The 15,085-nt window shown below is 38.0% G+C and overlaps 1 protein-coding gene across 5 annotated transcripts in view; it reads right to left on the minus strand.

Moving 5' to 3' along the window:
• LOC102941740 (CREB binding protein) overlaps nt 1-15,085 on the minus strand; it is a 179,131-nt gene that overhangs the window by 21,883 nt on the left and 142,163 nt on the right. For all 5 annotated transcript variants that reach the window (XM_043523771.1, XM_043523770.1, XM_037911060.2 and 2 more), the window contains 4 exons: nt 9,460-9,540; nt 8,603-8,659; nt 7,660-7,737; nt 7,051-7,118 (listed from right to left, as the gene is read on the minus strand). In XM_043523771.1, coding sequence (XP_043379706.1) covers nt 7,051-7,118; nt 7,660-7,737; nt 8,603-8,659; nt 9,460-9,540 — 284 coding nt within the window. The remainder of the gene's footprint in view (nt 1-7,050; nt 7,119-7,659; nt 7,738-8,602; nt 8,660-9,459; nt 9,541-15,085) is intronic.

Below are 15,085 nucleotides of genomic sequence, written 5' to 3' on the forward strand. Positions count from 1 at the left end.
CCTCCCGAAGGGGCCTCATCCTTCAACACCCCTATGATATTCATTTATGTAGCAAAAACTACATTAACTGGTGACCCTTTCATTACTTATCTTCTTTCCCCCCTCACCTCTGCAATGAAATGTACTAAAAATTTCCATGCCAAAACCTTAATCAGTTGCCATCTAGCCAGGAGGCAAGACTGTTGTCTCTTATAACCGACCACCTGGGGCGTTCACATAGTAGTGGAACTGAATACCCACCGGAAGATTTCTTTAAAACCCAAGAGTGCACTGACAGCTGTAATGACGCAAAAGACACCACCATTCCTAACTACAGAGCTTACATTCTAAGATTTTATTTCGTATGACAATATATAAAAATATACAATATATTAAAAATCTTGATATAAAAATTAACCCTAAGCATACCCCTTCCTTAACACCTCGATAATCTAACTCCACAATCTAGTGGGATTCTGTGGTTAGGACATCAGCACAGCACACTCTGGAGTGTCACTACATGGGAGACTGCGTGCTGACTGCAGAGGAACTTGATCAATGGGAAACTGTATCATTTCCACTTTTAACACTAATACGCTGAACGATGATGTGGGACATTCCACACATCATATTACAGTAGATTGGGCTTTGAAGTTTACACCTACAGATCATTGTTAAAAGTGGTATTTAATTTTGGCAATGTTTCTATCTTAAGAACATAGAAAAAAGGTGCATAGTTCCATTATATGAAACTAGTAATTGCATCCAGCATATTTTTAGCTAGCAATTGTAATGAATTCTAATGATTTTGTCCTCATTTTAACATCTTTCAGTGGGTAATTCTACCAAGTGATTCCCACTTCCCTTCAAAGTCATTTCATCACTCTGTGCTACTGCACAGTAAGTCATGGAAACTAAGGAGAAGGCCAAATGAACAGATGTATAGAGCAAGAATATAATTATGCTTGCAAGAGATTACCAACATCCATGCCAACCCAAGCATTAACCCTAAAATACAATCCTTAAGAGCCAAGCATTTTGACTGCTCTAAAAATGTTAATATTCTCTCTTAACAGGCTACTATATTTTTGGCTCTCAGCTGCAGTTCATACAGTTACTATAAAAAGCTACAGAAGGAGTTTTAAACTTATTTTCAAGACAATCCTTACTAAAGCTTGAAAAACATATCTGGCACCTACTACCCTGAGAGCTTGGGCTACCTTTGGGCTAAGTTCCCCCTCAGTCATGTGGCCATGCAGCAGGCTATCACAGGCCACTCAGGTGGGGAGAGGTGCCCCTCCCCCAGCCCAGCCGGAGCTGCTAGGGCTGGGTCATACGCAGTGGAGAGGAATTAAAACCCCGAGCCAAGCAGGGGCGCCCCCTGCCCATTGTACCGCAGCCAACTCACCTGGTGAGTTTAATGAGCGACTCAGTTAGCAGGAGAGGTGCTTGAGCCTCTGCCCCACGACCCTGCTGCGCCCCACAGGATGAAGTGTCACGCTGCCCCAGGCCCCCTGGCACAGACCCCCCACACCACTGCGGGCACCTCCAGCTCCATGGACTGCTGGCAAAGTGGGAAACTTTGCATGGGAAAGGCTCTGTCTTCTGCTCCCTGTGCCCACGAGGGAGGCGCCTGCAGCTGTGTTTGAGCTCTCCAGCCCCTTCCCCCAAACTTCACTGGGCTGGAGGAGTGGAGCTGTGTGTGACCCAGAGCCCAGACTTCCAGCCGGAGCCTTCACTCCCCCCTCCAACCCTTTGCCATAGAGAAGCCAACCAGTCACTGGAAAAAAGCATGCACACTGCTGTTCGGGATCTCCATCTTTTCCTGCTAGTTGGTGTCCGACACACCTGAAATGCTCAGCCTAAAGCAGAAGTGGCACACTCTCTCTCTGGTCTCTTCCTCAACAGAGCCTCCTGTTTGCTGTGATGATGGCATGGGATCTTCATTCCTCTACTTTCTACTAGCCAAATGCCTTCTGTGAGGGAAAGCTGGTCTCTGCTACACTGTCCTTCCCTTAAGTTTTCTGGGTGCTGAATGGGGAAGTGTCCACTCTTCCCTAGTCAGTTTACAAGTCTCTCCACTGCACAGTCCCAGGTCCTTCTTCCGTTGCTGGTCATAATTCTCCCAAGTAGCAAACTAAAACTGACCTGAGTCTTGTCAGTTTTTCAGATGACCAAATGATTCTGAACAGGCATAGTGAACACTGACAAGACTGCCAAACTGCAGCAAAGTAAAAACTGACCAGAGCTCTGAGCAGCAACAGAGATACTGGAGCCATCTCTCTACATATTTAGGAAGACGACACTGTAACAGTTAAATTAGATTTATATTTGGAAGTTTATCTTTGCAACCAGGAATGTTTGAAATTAAAGAAAAAAAGAAGCTTGGATATTGGAGAAGTTGACAGCAATTGCCCAGAAAAGCTTTCTATGGGAAAATGCACTTTTAAAGCCCTTCTCTTTTATGCTATTTGCAAATTCTGTTGTTGAAGCTAGTGGTTCTTAACCTGTGGTCTACCTAGGACTGACTTCTCATCCTTGTTTCTACATCTCTAGAAGGGGCCACTACTAAAACAAATTGGGGGAAGGGGGAGAAAGAAGGGAAGCTGAAGCCGCTCTTAGGAACTGAAGCCACCAGTGTGCTAGGATTGCCAGTCACCTCAGGGGGCTACCAGCAGGAGAGTAACATCAAGGGAAGGAGGAAACCAGATGGCCAGGCAATATTTACAAGAGAGCAGGGAAAGGAGAGAGGAACCAAACAGTGGGGTGGAGAAGATGAACTGAAGAACAAAATGAAACTGTAAAAATTATTCCCCCCCCGACAAAACTTATATTAAATTAAATGCAAAATATCTATTAAAATATGATCCATACTCTAAAGGAGTTTGAAAACTTTGGTTTAAGCAAATATTTGTCATGGAACCAATGCAAAAAACAGCCACAGAGAAGAGACATTATTAACTCAAAAACATGATTAAATAAAAATTGTATTTTTATATAATAAACTACCACCATCACCGTACAAACTTAATTTGAAGTCTGATTTTACACAGGATTTGTCTTTCTTTACCTACTATTAAAATACCAGCAGTCAGACAATGCCACAAAAATCAAGTAAATCAGGCTGTTTAGGACACTGTACCTTGGTAACATAGCATACTATATAGCACATAAAATCAGACATTTATGAGATCTTTTCAGCATGTAGACATATGAAGCTCTGTTTAGGTCTGAGTGGTAAATATAACTTGTAATTCACTACTTTACAAGTTAATGTAGTTTAAATGGTGAACTATAAAGTGTCAAATATCTGTTTATAAATTCCCAAACATAGGAGTATGTTCCAGATTTAAACCATAATAAAAACCTTTTGAACTGCTAGAACCTGTGACTTCTAAAGAACAAATACATTCCCCTCTCAATTCCAATCTTTCTTGTTCATTTCTGGTTACTTAGAGCTTGCTTTTCCTTTAATATGTATTTCTTTTCATGCAATCTTTATGTAGTTAATATCCCCAGCCGAGAGACAGGAGAAAAAGTCTGGACCTCATATGTGCTAAGTAACTGTAGAAGGTAGTTATTTTTCACAGTTTAAATTATTCCTTTTTTACACTTTAAATCTACAGAAATTATTTTCTTTTTCTATTTTAACTTTTTTAAACTGAAAATTCTTTTTAGTTAATTTTTAAGATAGTATTTTCATTAGATATACTTCCGTGCTCTCTCCCTCTATGCTTTTAAGTAATGCTATTGGGAACCCTGGGCCCAATAAAATATGAATGGAAGCATGATGTTTCTTCCTATGCCATCACTGCAGCTTTTGTAGGTATTCAAGGGTGCTAGAACAATTTTTACAGTTGGGGTGCTGCTGATGGAAACCATGTATTTGGTGTTTGTTATTACTATTTCAAGCCATGGGGTGAGGCAGCATCCCTAGTTCCAGCCCCACTGGATTCCACACAATATTCTTGCTACTCATTATACTGGCCAGGACCTCTGAAAAGCCATCCACTTGCATTTGGACTTTCTATGACAATGCCTCGTATTAAGGAGTTAAGTGAAGCAAAGAACCTTGCAAGTGCCTCTGTAGTGGGGTTAATTTTATCCTAGTAACAATTCCATAATTAAAGTTTAATTTAGCCCTACTTTCAGTGTACTTCTAACTTTTTATTGGAGCAATAATTTTTTTTTTTTTTTTTGCAAATTGGAATGCTTAAAATAGAGTAAGAAATTAAATCAGGAGGAATGTGCAGGATTAAAGATCTTTATATGCCACTTTATAAAAATACCTGTATTTTATATTGTCCCCTAGCATCTTGTGCTTTTTTGGCCCATGTGTTTTACGTTATGGTAGAATTTAAGAATTCTAAACTTCACACACAGATGCAGCTCTTTGTGAATTCATGAATTAGGTATTTTTAATCCTTAGAACACCTTCTACAGACAAGTTATTTAGAAACCTTAACTCTTATGGAGAGTAAGAAGGGATCAAATAAGACAATCCAGTTTCATCTTGCTGGGAGGTGTCATGCCTGTTTATTACTATTTTTGATGTCACTGGGGGGGGGGGGTAAAGAAATCCTCTTGGATCAGAGAAGGAAAGAAAAGGGGCAAGCGTGAGGAGGTGAGATGTGAGGACTGAAGAGGGCAATACAGGGAAATTAGGTACAAGTGGTAGGAATCAAAGAGGGGAACTTTGGCTTGTCAAAGATGATTATTAGCCTAACTGCACTTGTCAAACGGAAGAAGAGACTAGTAGAAGGCTTGCTGGGTTGGGGCAAAAGGAGAAGTGTGGGGGAGTCCTCTCACCACTTCAAGACGCACCCTCCCCCCGGAGGCATGCAGGGAGTCCCAGGGAATGAAGTAGTTCCCCTCCAGCGTGGTGCCCAGGAAACATGTATACTTCAAAAATGTAACAAAAACCAAGGAAAATCCCACTTAAAAAGTAAAGCTGGTAGTAATGCACAGTAACCTAAGGGTAAAAAAACTTACAAGAATACAGTATCTCACACACACACACGTAAAACCCAGGAAACTCAAAGTTATGAATAAACTTAAAAGAAACCAAACATTTCCAAGTACAGAAATGCACTCAGACAATCTTAACTCTGCCTCTGTAGTGATGTCCTGAGGGAGGCGAACGGGAATAAACGCTAAAACAACCTTACCCACCCATAACAGGTTAGTCTCAACAGCAACCACAAACACCAGAATACATTATTCTTAATCTTATAATGGCTGGGGTTTGTACAGTCATAAAATGTCCAGAGAATAAAATTGTGCTTAATAAAATCCAGAGTAGACAAACAGAATACTAAAATTCCACAACAGTCATTATGCGTTGGATTTTCAAAAGCACGCAGCACTGGCTTAACAGCTCCCACTACTGTAAATGGTAAAACTTGCCATTGACTTCAATAAAAGCAGAGTTAGGCCAATGAAAATTTTGAAAATCCCACCCCAAAACTCCATGTGCCACCAATTATAGAAATATCAGTAAATAAGAATTATTGCATCTACTTACACACATCTCCCAAGACTAGCTCATGAATGTATGGCACATACATGAAAAAAGCGAAAATGAGTGTGTTGACAAAGAACAGTTACAACTTATATACAAAAGTCTGTGCAAGCTGTACAAATGCATTGTCTTCTCAATCTTTAACATTTCTGCTATCATGGACTGCCTCTACAAACAAAGATAACAAAAGGAAGATGGGAGTACAGGGAGTTGTGATCACCGGATCAATACTCTGGCTTTTACAAACTGAAGAGATGTTCGCTCCAGTCTGTGAATTTCTTAAACTTCTTCAAAAATGTCCTTGATCCAAAAATACCACTTCATACAACGTCGGGTGTTTGCTTACTCTGCAAACCCTTAATTACAAAACTACAGTGTTCAAAATAATGGCCTCAAATATGAAAAGAACAAAGGAGGAAAGTTTGGAGGCCGGCATCACCACAGTGGAATAAGTTAAGGTTGTCTGCATGCCTTTCCATACTTTCCAATGTTTGGATTTGTTTAAATTAACTCTGAATTTCCTAGGTATCTAGTGTTTAATTTGTTTTTCCTCTCTACACGATGAATGCCATATTCTGCAGTGCTGGTCCTTATTGTATATTCAGCACTTGTACTGTACATGGAACTTTTATTGACATCACTTGGTGTTCTGTGGAGTTAACATGTACACAATCTGCAATAAAGATTAGCACAGCAGATTGAACATTTTGCCCTAAGTGCCTAAAAGCTTTAGTTTTTTAATTAATATTTCAACTACAGCTTGACAAAAATTTGAAATTAGAATGTATTTAAAAAGCTTTAGACATAAAACGTGACAACTAAATATGATGTCTATTAAAACTGAGAATGTCTATTACTTTATACTAATTCAAAAAGCAGAGAGAGCTGTAAAAGGAAACAACTGATCATTTAACATTCCTGAATTACACCGGAAGTGCATGGACTACCACAGTATGAGTCTGCACAACTTATATATTTTAAATCTTGTTGATTGCCAAGCACAGAAATGTCAGACATTTATTTCTGTTTTATGGCTACATAGAAACTAGTTTAAGTTTAATCAGTCATCTATGTGTTTAGTTTTGAGTTTCTGCTTTATTTTATACCTCAGAATTAGAAATACATATATATGTTGCAAAAAAAACCCAACTGCTCAAAATCAGAAATTCAGCTCTCAGCACCATCCAATATAATCACTTCCACTTAACAGTGAATTCTGTGCTGTTCATTGAATTCTGCATACACTAGCCTTTGAGAAATCTCTCACCAGTGCACTATCCATGGTGCAACTCCAGGGCACAGGCACTGATGATTGAGACCTGTGAAAAGCAGGTCTACATGACACTGAGTAAAATAATGGCAGCCACTGTTGCACTAGTACTCCTAATATTGCTAGCATTAGTGAAGCTGCACCAGTGGTAGGGGAGATCTCCTCTGCAAGCCTAACATATACTAGGATTTGGAATGGAAGGTCCTGGGGTGGGAGCACAGGCAAGATAAAGGTTGAAGAAATTCTAAAATGTATGAACAAAAAAACCACACAAACTTACTCTTAGCACTGAATTTGTTCTCTTTACGTGTTCTACCAGTTTTCTTCAGACAATTGTCACAGACAAAGCTGTAAAACAACAAATTTTTGCTGATAATTTAGTATAAACAGCCCCAGCTAGCTTAATCCACCATTAAACACTTTTACTCTTAATAGCAGTAGTCAGAAAAAAAATGACTTGCATCCCGAACTACTGTCTCATCATTTAATATGGATTAGGAACAATTTAAGTACATCAAGTTCAGAAAATGTTAGATGCTTTAGAGTTGGTTTACTCATTCCACCAAATGCGTAACTAATATTGCACATTCATTTTATCTTTCTTTTAATATTTATCCCCTACCATTATCCAACTTTTACAAACAGTAAGTAATTCAGAAAGAGGAAACAATGTTTGTGGACAAGTTTCTCCCTACATATTTTAGCTTGAATATGCAAAGGAGCCACTAACAACCAAATTAAAAATTCATTTACAGGTGGTTTGTCTCTTTATATGTGGTCCCTGAAAGAGAATTATTGTGTGTAAATCTACAGCTCAACAGGATCTATACAGTTAAGAGTTTCATTATAATTGCAGAAGAAAGGCTAAAACCCATCTAAGGCTACTTACCCTGAAGGCCAAATAATATCATAATGTAGCACACAAATCTGGTGCATCTTCCGACCACATTCTTTGCAATCAACAAAGCTTGGAAGAAAAAGGAAAAAAAAAGCTACCTTAATTTCCTAAGAGATAAAGAGTATGAAACTACAAAAACCAGGTCAATGCTCGTTAGGCAGGTAATTCTCCAGAGGGCTACCTTTCAACAATAAAACAAGATTATGTGGATGGGTATCAATTAAATATATTTACCTTGCTAGTAACCTCATTAAGGAAAATTTATAGACCAATGAAAAATACTTCCACACCAAAATGGAACTGGATATATTCTGCTATTATATTTAAGATCTAAAAATGTGTATAATACACTTAAGTTAACAAGGAACTGTCAAAATGTTGTGGGCCCAAATGAGAACGAGAATGGTCCTTTGTCCAAACTCTTACTTTCTAGACCCTTTCCCTGGGTCCTACCGGTCATCCATATTTAAGCTAAATTTCCTATGGACTGCAGTACGGAATTCTGCTTGAAAAAGCAGGTATTCTATGACCTCCACCTATTTAAGTTTTCAACTAACTGTTGCAAACACAGGTTGAGTAAAGTTGCTCAAGCTTACTGTCAACCTAACATGCAGTTCTCAAACTGTGGGTTGGGACCCCAAAGTGGGTTGCAACCCCATTTTAATGAAAAGTTCTATAGAAGTGCAAAATATTAAAGGCACATTTTCCCCCAAATATAATATGTTTAAAAGTTGCCATACAAAGGGCTAAGAACTCTATGTAAAGATTTTGCTTCCTATTTGGGTGGAGATGGGGAAGAGGATTGCTCTGGCTATATAGTTTCCCGTTTCTGAAATGCTGGCCACAGAAGGAAGTAGTAGCTGTAATAACTACACAGTGATTATCAGAAAGTCATGTTAACTTTTTTAATAAAAAAAGACGACCTAATACTTACGGCTCTGGATCTAGTGTATCATTTTTCTTCTTTTCAAACTGATCTTTTGAGATTGTTCTAAAGAGAAAGAGTAAAATGAAATTTTCCTATTGCCAGAATTACATCAAATGAAGCTAAGACCTTATCACGATTACTTGAATTGCAGCAAATGATTGAAATCTCAAGTCTGAAGAAGAAAGCACACCAGGGGAATTCAGTTTTGTTTAGACAAAGCAATTCCACTCATTTTTATTTTAACATGTATTTTTTTTTCCACAGTTAGCAAAACTAGTTAATTGTGTAGTAAGCTAAAAGCACTATGATTACTACACAAATATACTCAATGTAAGATCCAATACAAGATGCAAAAAAACCTAGGAAAATTGCAGTAAGTAAAGAAGCCCTCTCCAAAAATAGCTGGTCTTGACTGTAAGCCTTGTTGCACCTCACTTCAAGCCAGTCTGTCAGGCTGAAAACAAGCTACAGCATTCATTCATGAAATGAGTGCTTCAAGAAGGTAACCGATCAGGCTTTCCAACAGTATTGCCCTGTTTCACTAGCAGATGCAAATAATCAATGAATCATTAAAATTTGCTTTCTGTTTACACTTTTTAGTGTCTGCTGTCTCTGAAATCAACAGTACATGGGCAGCTATCAAGGAGTGTGGCAAACAGAAGAAATGAAGACAGAGAATATTGATAATCGTCTGACACTAACAACAGTAAGTCACCTGTACCCATATAAACCTTCTCCTAATAAGAAACTATACACCTTCCCTTAATTTACCCTAAAAGCAGCAAATGGTCAATTTCAGACAACCAAATCAATTCTTTTCCGTTATTTTAAATGTAGCATTAAGAAGAATCATGATTACTTACGTTTGTGGCTGTGAAGGGTCATCACCCAGGGTAACATTCTCCCCCTGGATTTCAGTGAAACACTTCTCACAGAAGTGATACCTGTCAGCAAGAAGGCCATATTTGGGTGAACTGGTCCATCATATTACACAGCCACCCAAGCAACGGAGCCATCAATCAGAGCAGGGCAGATCACCACGACGAAAGGGGGGGCGTTGTTGGTTGATTGATGGGTCAGTGTGGACAATGAAAAGGAACAGAGGGAAGGGAAGGGCAGGATTAGAGAACAGGGAAGGGAACAAACAGCACAGACATAAGAGGTAAGATGCAAACACCAAGACAACACAGAGCAGAAAGCCAAGGCAAAGCACAGATTAGCATTCGGTCTCATTTTATACACTACAGGCCATCTGTACTAACAAATAATAGGTTGTCAATCAAATTCAAAATTTTGGAATCATTTATAAGTAGCTGTGAAGTGCTACATTTGTATATCCTTCAAATTTAAGAATTTGGATTTGATTTTCATTAGTTAGAGAAAATGCTGTATAATTTCAGGCGTAAGAATTACTGAGTTTCCTTGGAAAAGAACACCCTGTCAAAAAGCCTGAAAAATATTTTCACAGAGAGTAACAAAAAAAAGGGAAGATATGCCAAAAGCATTCAGTGATGTATTAGTAAAACTGCAAAGGCAGAAACAATCCTAATGTTGAAAAATCTATAAAAATATTACAGATTCAAAAGTTATTTGGTTTATAAAATGAAATGTGACCAACTGCTCAGCTAACTGTATATTACTACAAATGAAACCAAATCCATACTCTAGACAAACATTTAACAGAAATGCACTTATGGGTCAGAGTTTCCAGCCATTTATATATAAATATAAGTAATATATGTATATATGTGAACAACTTTTTATATATTGCACATAAATACAATATATTTAAAGTAGTACATTAAAGATCTGCAATGAAGCTTTGCAAATTGAATGTAAAGCAGGTTGCAATTTTGGGTCACTAGACCAACCGTCAGCCAATCCATGACACTCAGCAAAAACACTGCTGTGATTTAGTAAACCAAGTTGAGTAAATGAGAGGTCTACTTAAAGATACAATCTGCATTTGAAAAAAAAAAAATCTAGTTACACAGATTTTTTTGTAGCAGATGAACTGGAACCAAAGTTGTCAGAACTGTAAAGAATACAACAGGAAAAAAAAAACCCCTAAATGTTTGGAAAGGGTACGACTTAAAACAGGAACAAAGTTAACAAATATAGGCCACAACCATAGAAAGTAAAACTGGCCACACGGGATCAAAGTAAAAAAAGCTGTACGAAGGTTTAAGAGCGAGAAGAGAGTATAAGCAGCAATGGCAGCACAGTGAAATGCAGTTTTAGTACTCAGCACCAGATCTATAGATAAAAGTGATGAGCATAAAAGGCATCAGAATAGGACTCAGAATGCCACACTGAACCAACAATGTATGGGATGGAAATAAATAGGGTTGCTTGCCCCTTCATTCATTCAAATACCTCCCCTCTCCCACTACTGTAATCCAGGTGACAGCTTCCTGATGCTGTATTTTCATGGAGATAGCGAAGTCATTTGCAGGCTCTTACAGAAATGTATTGAGCGGAACTTTCTTCTTGTGACTGGCACTAACCGTTATGTTACTAGTAAGATGTAAATTTTAAAGTATTTGTAAAACAACCCAAAATCAGACAAATTGAACTTAATTCCTCAGTGGTGCCCAATAACCACTGGATGCAGCTGAGGAAGGGAGCTGCAAAAGAGCTATCTGAAGGTCCCAAATCTTGGAGCCTACACTTTCTCCCAGAGTTTACCTCAACTAGCTAACATGAGTTAAAACTGCAACTGTCTTGTCCTCACTAGGATTTTATGTGCATTAGTTAACATGAATTACTTTAACACAAGTTAAAAATATGCTTTTTTTTCTAAATGAAGGCAGGACTTTGGAGCTGCCAGAATGATGCAGAGGGGGCAGAAGATCTAACTTGTTACCTTTTGGTTGTAGGGGATTGAGATAGACAACAGACATTTTATAAATTAAGCAGAAGAGCATTTTGGCAGAGAGTACTAATTGCACATACCCTACTTCTACTAACTTTGTTTCTGAATTCTGCCTATTTCGGACACTTTGGCCAGAATAAATACTGGTGTGTGTGAGTGTACATATTAACATTTTCTCAGATACAGCAAACTCCCTTCTTTTCTTTATAGTAAGGCTGCTCATTTTCAGAGTCAAATTGAACACCTAGGTCAAATAGATACTGCTATAACTAGAGAAATCAATGGTCATGGCTCCACTGAATTTTTTTGCATTCAAATGGTTTTGGAAATTGTTAATTCTGATACACTTTCAGATTAAGTTTATAGTCTCTGAAAAAACTTGTGAGGCTGAGCAATAAGTAACCACGATCGACCCCTAGATTGCATATTACTTAAATCAAATAGTGAAGGCAATATTATACAAATTAACATTTTACTGATTCAATTAGTCTCTAGGGCTAGTCGATCCATTATTCATACTGTGACCATTACAGATTCTATTTTGCAAGATGCTGAGCACCCCTGCCCCAATCTAGCAAAGCACTTATACATATGCATGAAGAGAAGCACATGCTGCAGTGTTTTGCTGGATCAGGACCAGAGCTCACAGCCCCCTGCAGAATTAACTACTCACAGGGATTGAGTCCCATGAAATAATTAAAATGAGAAAACAAAAAAAACTGAAATACAATGATACCTAAAGGCTCTGAAGGTCTATACAATCAGATCGCCCAGATGATACTCTATTTATAGATATATAATGATGAATACGGAATTGCACAGAAGAAATGAGACTTGCCTGTAGCTTTCAGAGTTTTCCATAACAATTTTGCACGCATGCAGTCAATATTATAAGATTAAAATCTACAGCAACACCACAATACTGTGGTTACTCCAGTCATACAAAAACAACCATGTGGTTCTTGTAACACATTGAAAATGAAAAGCTTTTCAAATGCAGACTGTTTAGATAATTGTGAATCCCTCTTATTAAAGATAGCACTATGTTTCAGTGGCTCAGATCAAGGAAAGATTCAAACATCTTTGCATACATATCTCTAATGGTTCAAAGTTCCAGATTTGATTAGATAATTCTCCTTCATATATACTTTAAGTAAATAATTGCCCATTGCAACTGATCGTGTATATAATATCAAGTTTCAAATCTGTACCCAAATATTAAGCATATTTTCCAGAACAATTAATATATTTCCTTTAGTTTAAAGCTCAGGTTTGAACTAACTAGATGAAGACCAAATTCTCCTATTGATTTATTACTTTTTAGCCATTATTTAACTGAAATGCCTGAGTTTCACAATGCCTGAGCATTCTTTGTCAGGATTTAGTTAATCTGTGATATGCTGGCTTCAGATAACACTGTTATACAATCCCCAATAACAATGTCTACTACACAAGTTGAAAAACAAGGATATTTAGCCTACTGCGGATTTGCTAGACACATACAATTTGTTTCATGCTAATTTACTATTTGGTTAGGTAAAAGCTAGGATTTTGGTAAGGGAATTATACAAGGAAACTGTTTCTGTGAATAAGCACAGCAGAATATAGGCTTTCCATAACTTGGTACATACTTGTATTCTGTTAGGAAAAGAAACTAACTGAACTGCTGTTCATTCAACCAGAACACAGTCCCCCGTGGACTGGGACTCTGCAGATCTGGGTTCAAAACACCCTGCTCTGTCACTGAGGGTATGTTTACACTACAATTAGACACCTGCAGCTGGTCTGTGCCAACTGACTAAGGCTTGTGGGGCTCAGGTTAAGGGGCAATTTAATGGCAGTGTAGACTTCCAGACTCCAGGACTCTGCAAGGTGGGAGGATCCCAGAGCTCGGGCTGCAGCCCGAACCCCGGGGCCCAAGTCAGCTGGCACAGAGCAGCCTCAGGTTTTTATTTGCAGTGTAGACCTATCCTGACCCACTGTGTGACTCTGGACAAGTCCCATTCCCTCCCTATGCCTGTTTCCTCTCCCACCGTGTCTTTTTTGTCTATTTAGATTGGAACTTCTTTGGAGGAGAGACCGTCGCTCACTATGCATCTGTTTAATTACTAGTGAAATGAGACTGCACTATACTTCTTAGTCAACAAATAAAATCTTGCCACCCCACCCCAAATGAAGGTATCCATGCTCTATCAATCCCATATATCTGGCATTCTAACAACTGAATTTGCATTTAAAAGAACAATCCTAGTGATCTATCACCTCTCGAAAAAAAGAAACATTATTTAAAAAGGACATTCAAATATCTGGATGTTTAATCAGAAGGAAATGTCTGATCAGTTTGAAATTCTTATCCCAAGATCTTGTATTTACAAATCAGTTCCCTCCTCTCTTAGCAACTGTGGGAAAAAACACACACACTTTTTACATCAGTGTGTGTCAGTGCAAAACACCACCAGTTGAGCTGCATGCCTTGCAGTACTTTTATATGTTTTTAAAATTTTGAAATAAAGTCAGAAGAAACAAATCCACATGACCTATCTACAAGGCAAGTCTTCAGGTAAAGTTGCGACACATGAATGATGACTGAACATCATAGGATCAGTAAGGCCCAATCCATAATCTACTTCCCTGTTTTACTAAATTAAAGCTTCTGTGAACAGCTCCTTCACCGTCATAAATCCGTGACATCTGAACCAAATAACTCTTTTATCCCTTATCTTTTTTAAGTGTTTCAGACACATAATCCATTTTTGTTAAAAAAGTAACAAAGTATTTAGTAATAAACTAATGAATCATTACTGCACACATTTATAATGTGTCCATCATGGAAGGATCTTGTATAATATCATCACCATCTGATACACTTGAGGACGTCATATAAATGACTAATACATAAAATGCCCCATAAAAAGATGCCACATTATCCACTCCTCCCTAGAGTCACACGTCTACACAATGAAAAAATCAACTGTATTGTATAACCAGGTTACTAAATGAAAGTGCCAGACAGGTAAATATGGTTTGGTGTTTTGAGTGTATTCCAAATTGTGCTACAGCCCTGCAGACTACGAGACAGTAGTGCAATTTAGGAATAAAAATAAAACATAGTTTTGCCCCATCTAGTCTGTAAGACTGAACTGCATCATCTGTGTTGGATGCTACAGTTTTGTAAAGTGCCAACATGATTTTCTTAGTGCAGAGAGATGAAATTTAAAAGTGGTAGCTGTCAACGTTTACTTCATAACTTAAGTTAAAAGGCAATCTGCAGTACACCTCCAAGTTGGCATGGCTCAAGCTTCGTCAAATCTCTGGCAAGAAAATGTTTCACACTATAACTTGAAAAATGTCTCCTCCTATAGTTTTTTAGAGCCACAGCTAATTTACATTTAGTAGCCTTTTTTAAAAGAAGCTAAAAGCTAACTTTTCTTTCTTCTTTTAATGGATGTTACTCACTACAGCACTGATGAATTAAAGTACACTAAACAGAAGATGAACTTAATTGCTATAGATGCATTTTCTAAGAGTGGGGGGAGATAAAAATATCAGAAAAATGATAGAGCTGTGTCATTTTGATGTTTAAATTAATTCCAAACATTGTTTAATAAAACAGA

The sequence above is a fragment of the Chelonia mydas genome, chromosome 10 (genome assembly GCF_015237465.2).
Source record: "Chelonia mydas isolate rCheMyd1 chromosome 10, rCheMyd1.pri.v2, whole genome shotgun sequence".
Classification (NCBI taxonomy): Eukaryota; Metazoa; Chordata; order Testudines; family Cheloniidae; genus Chelonia; species Chelonia mydas.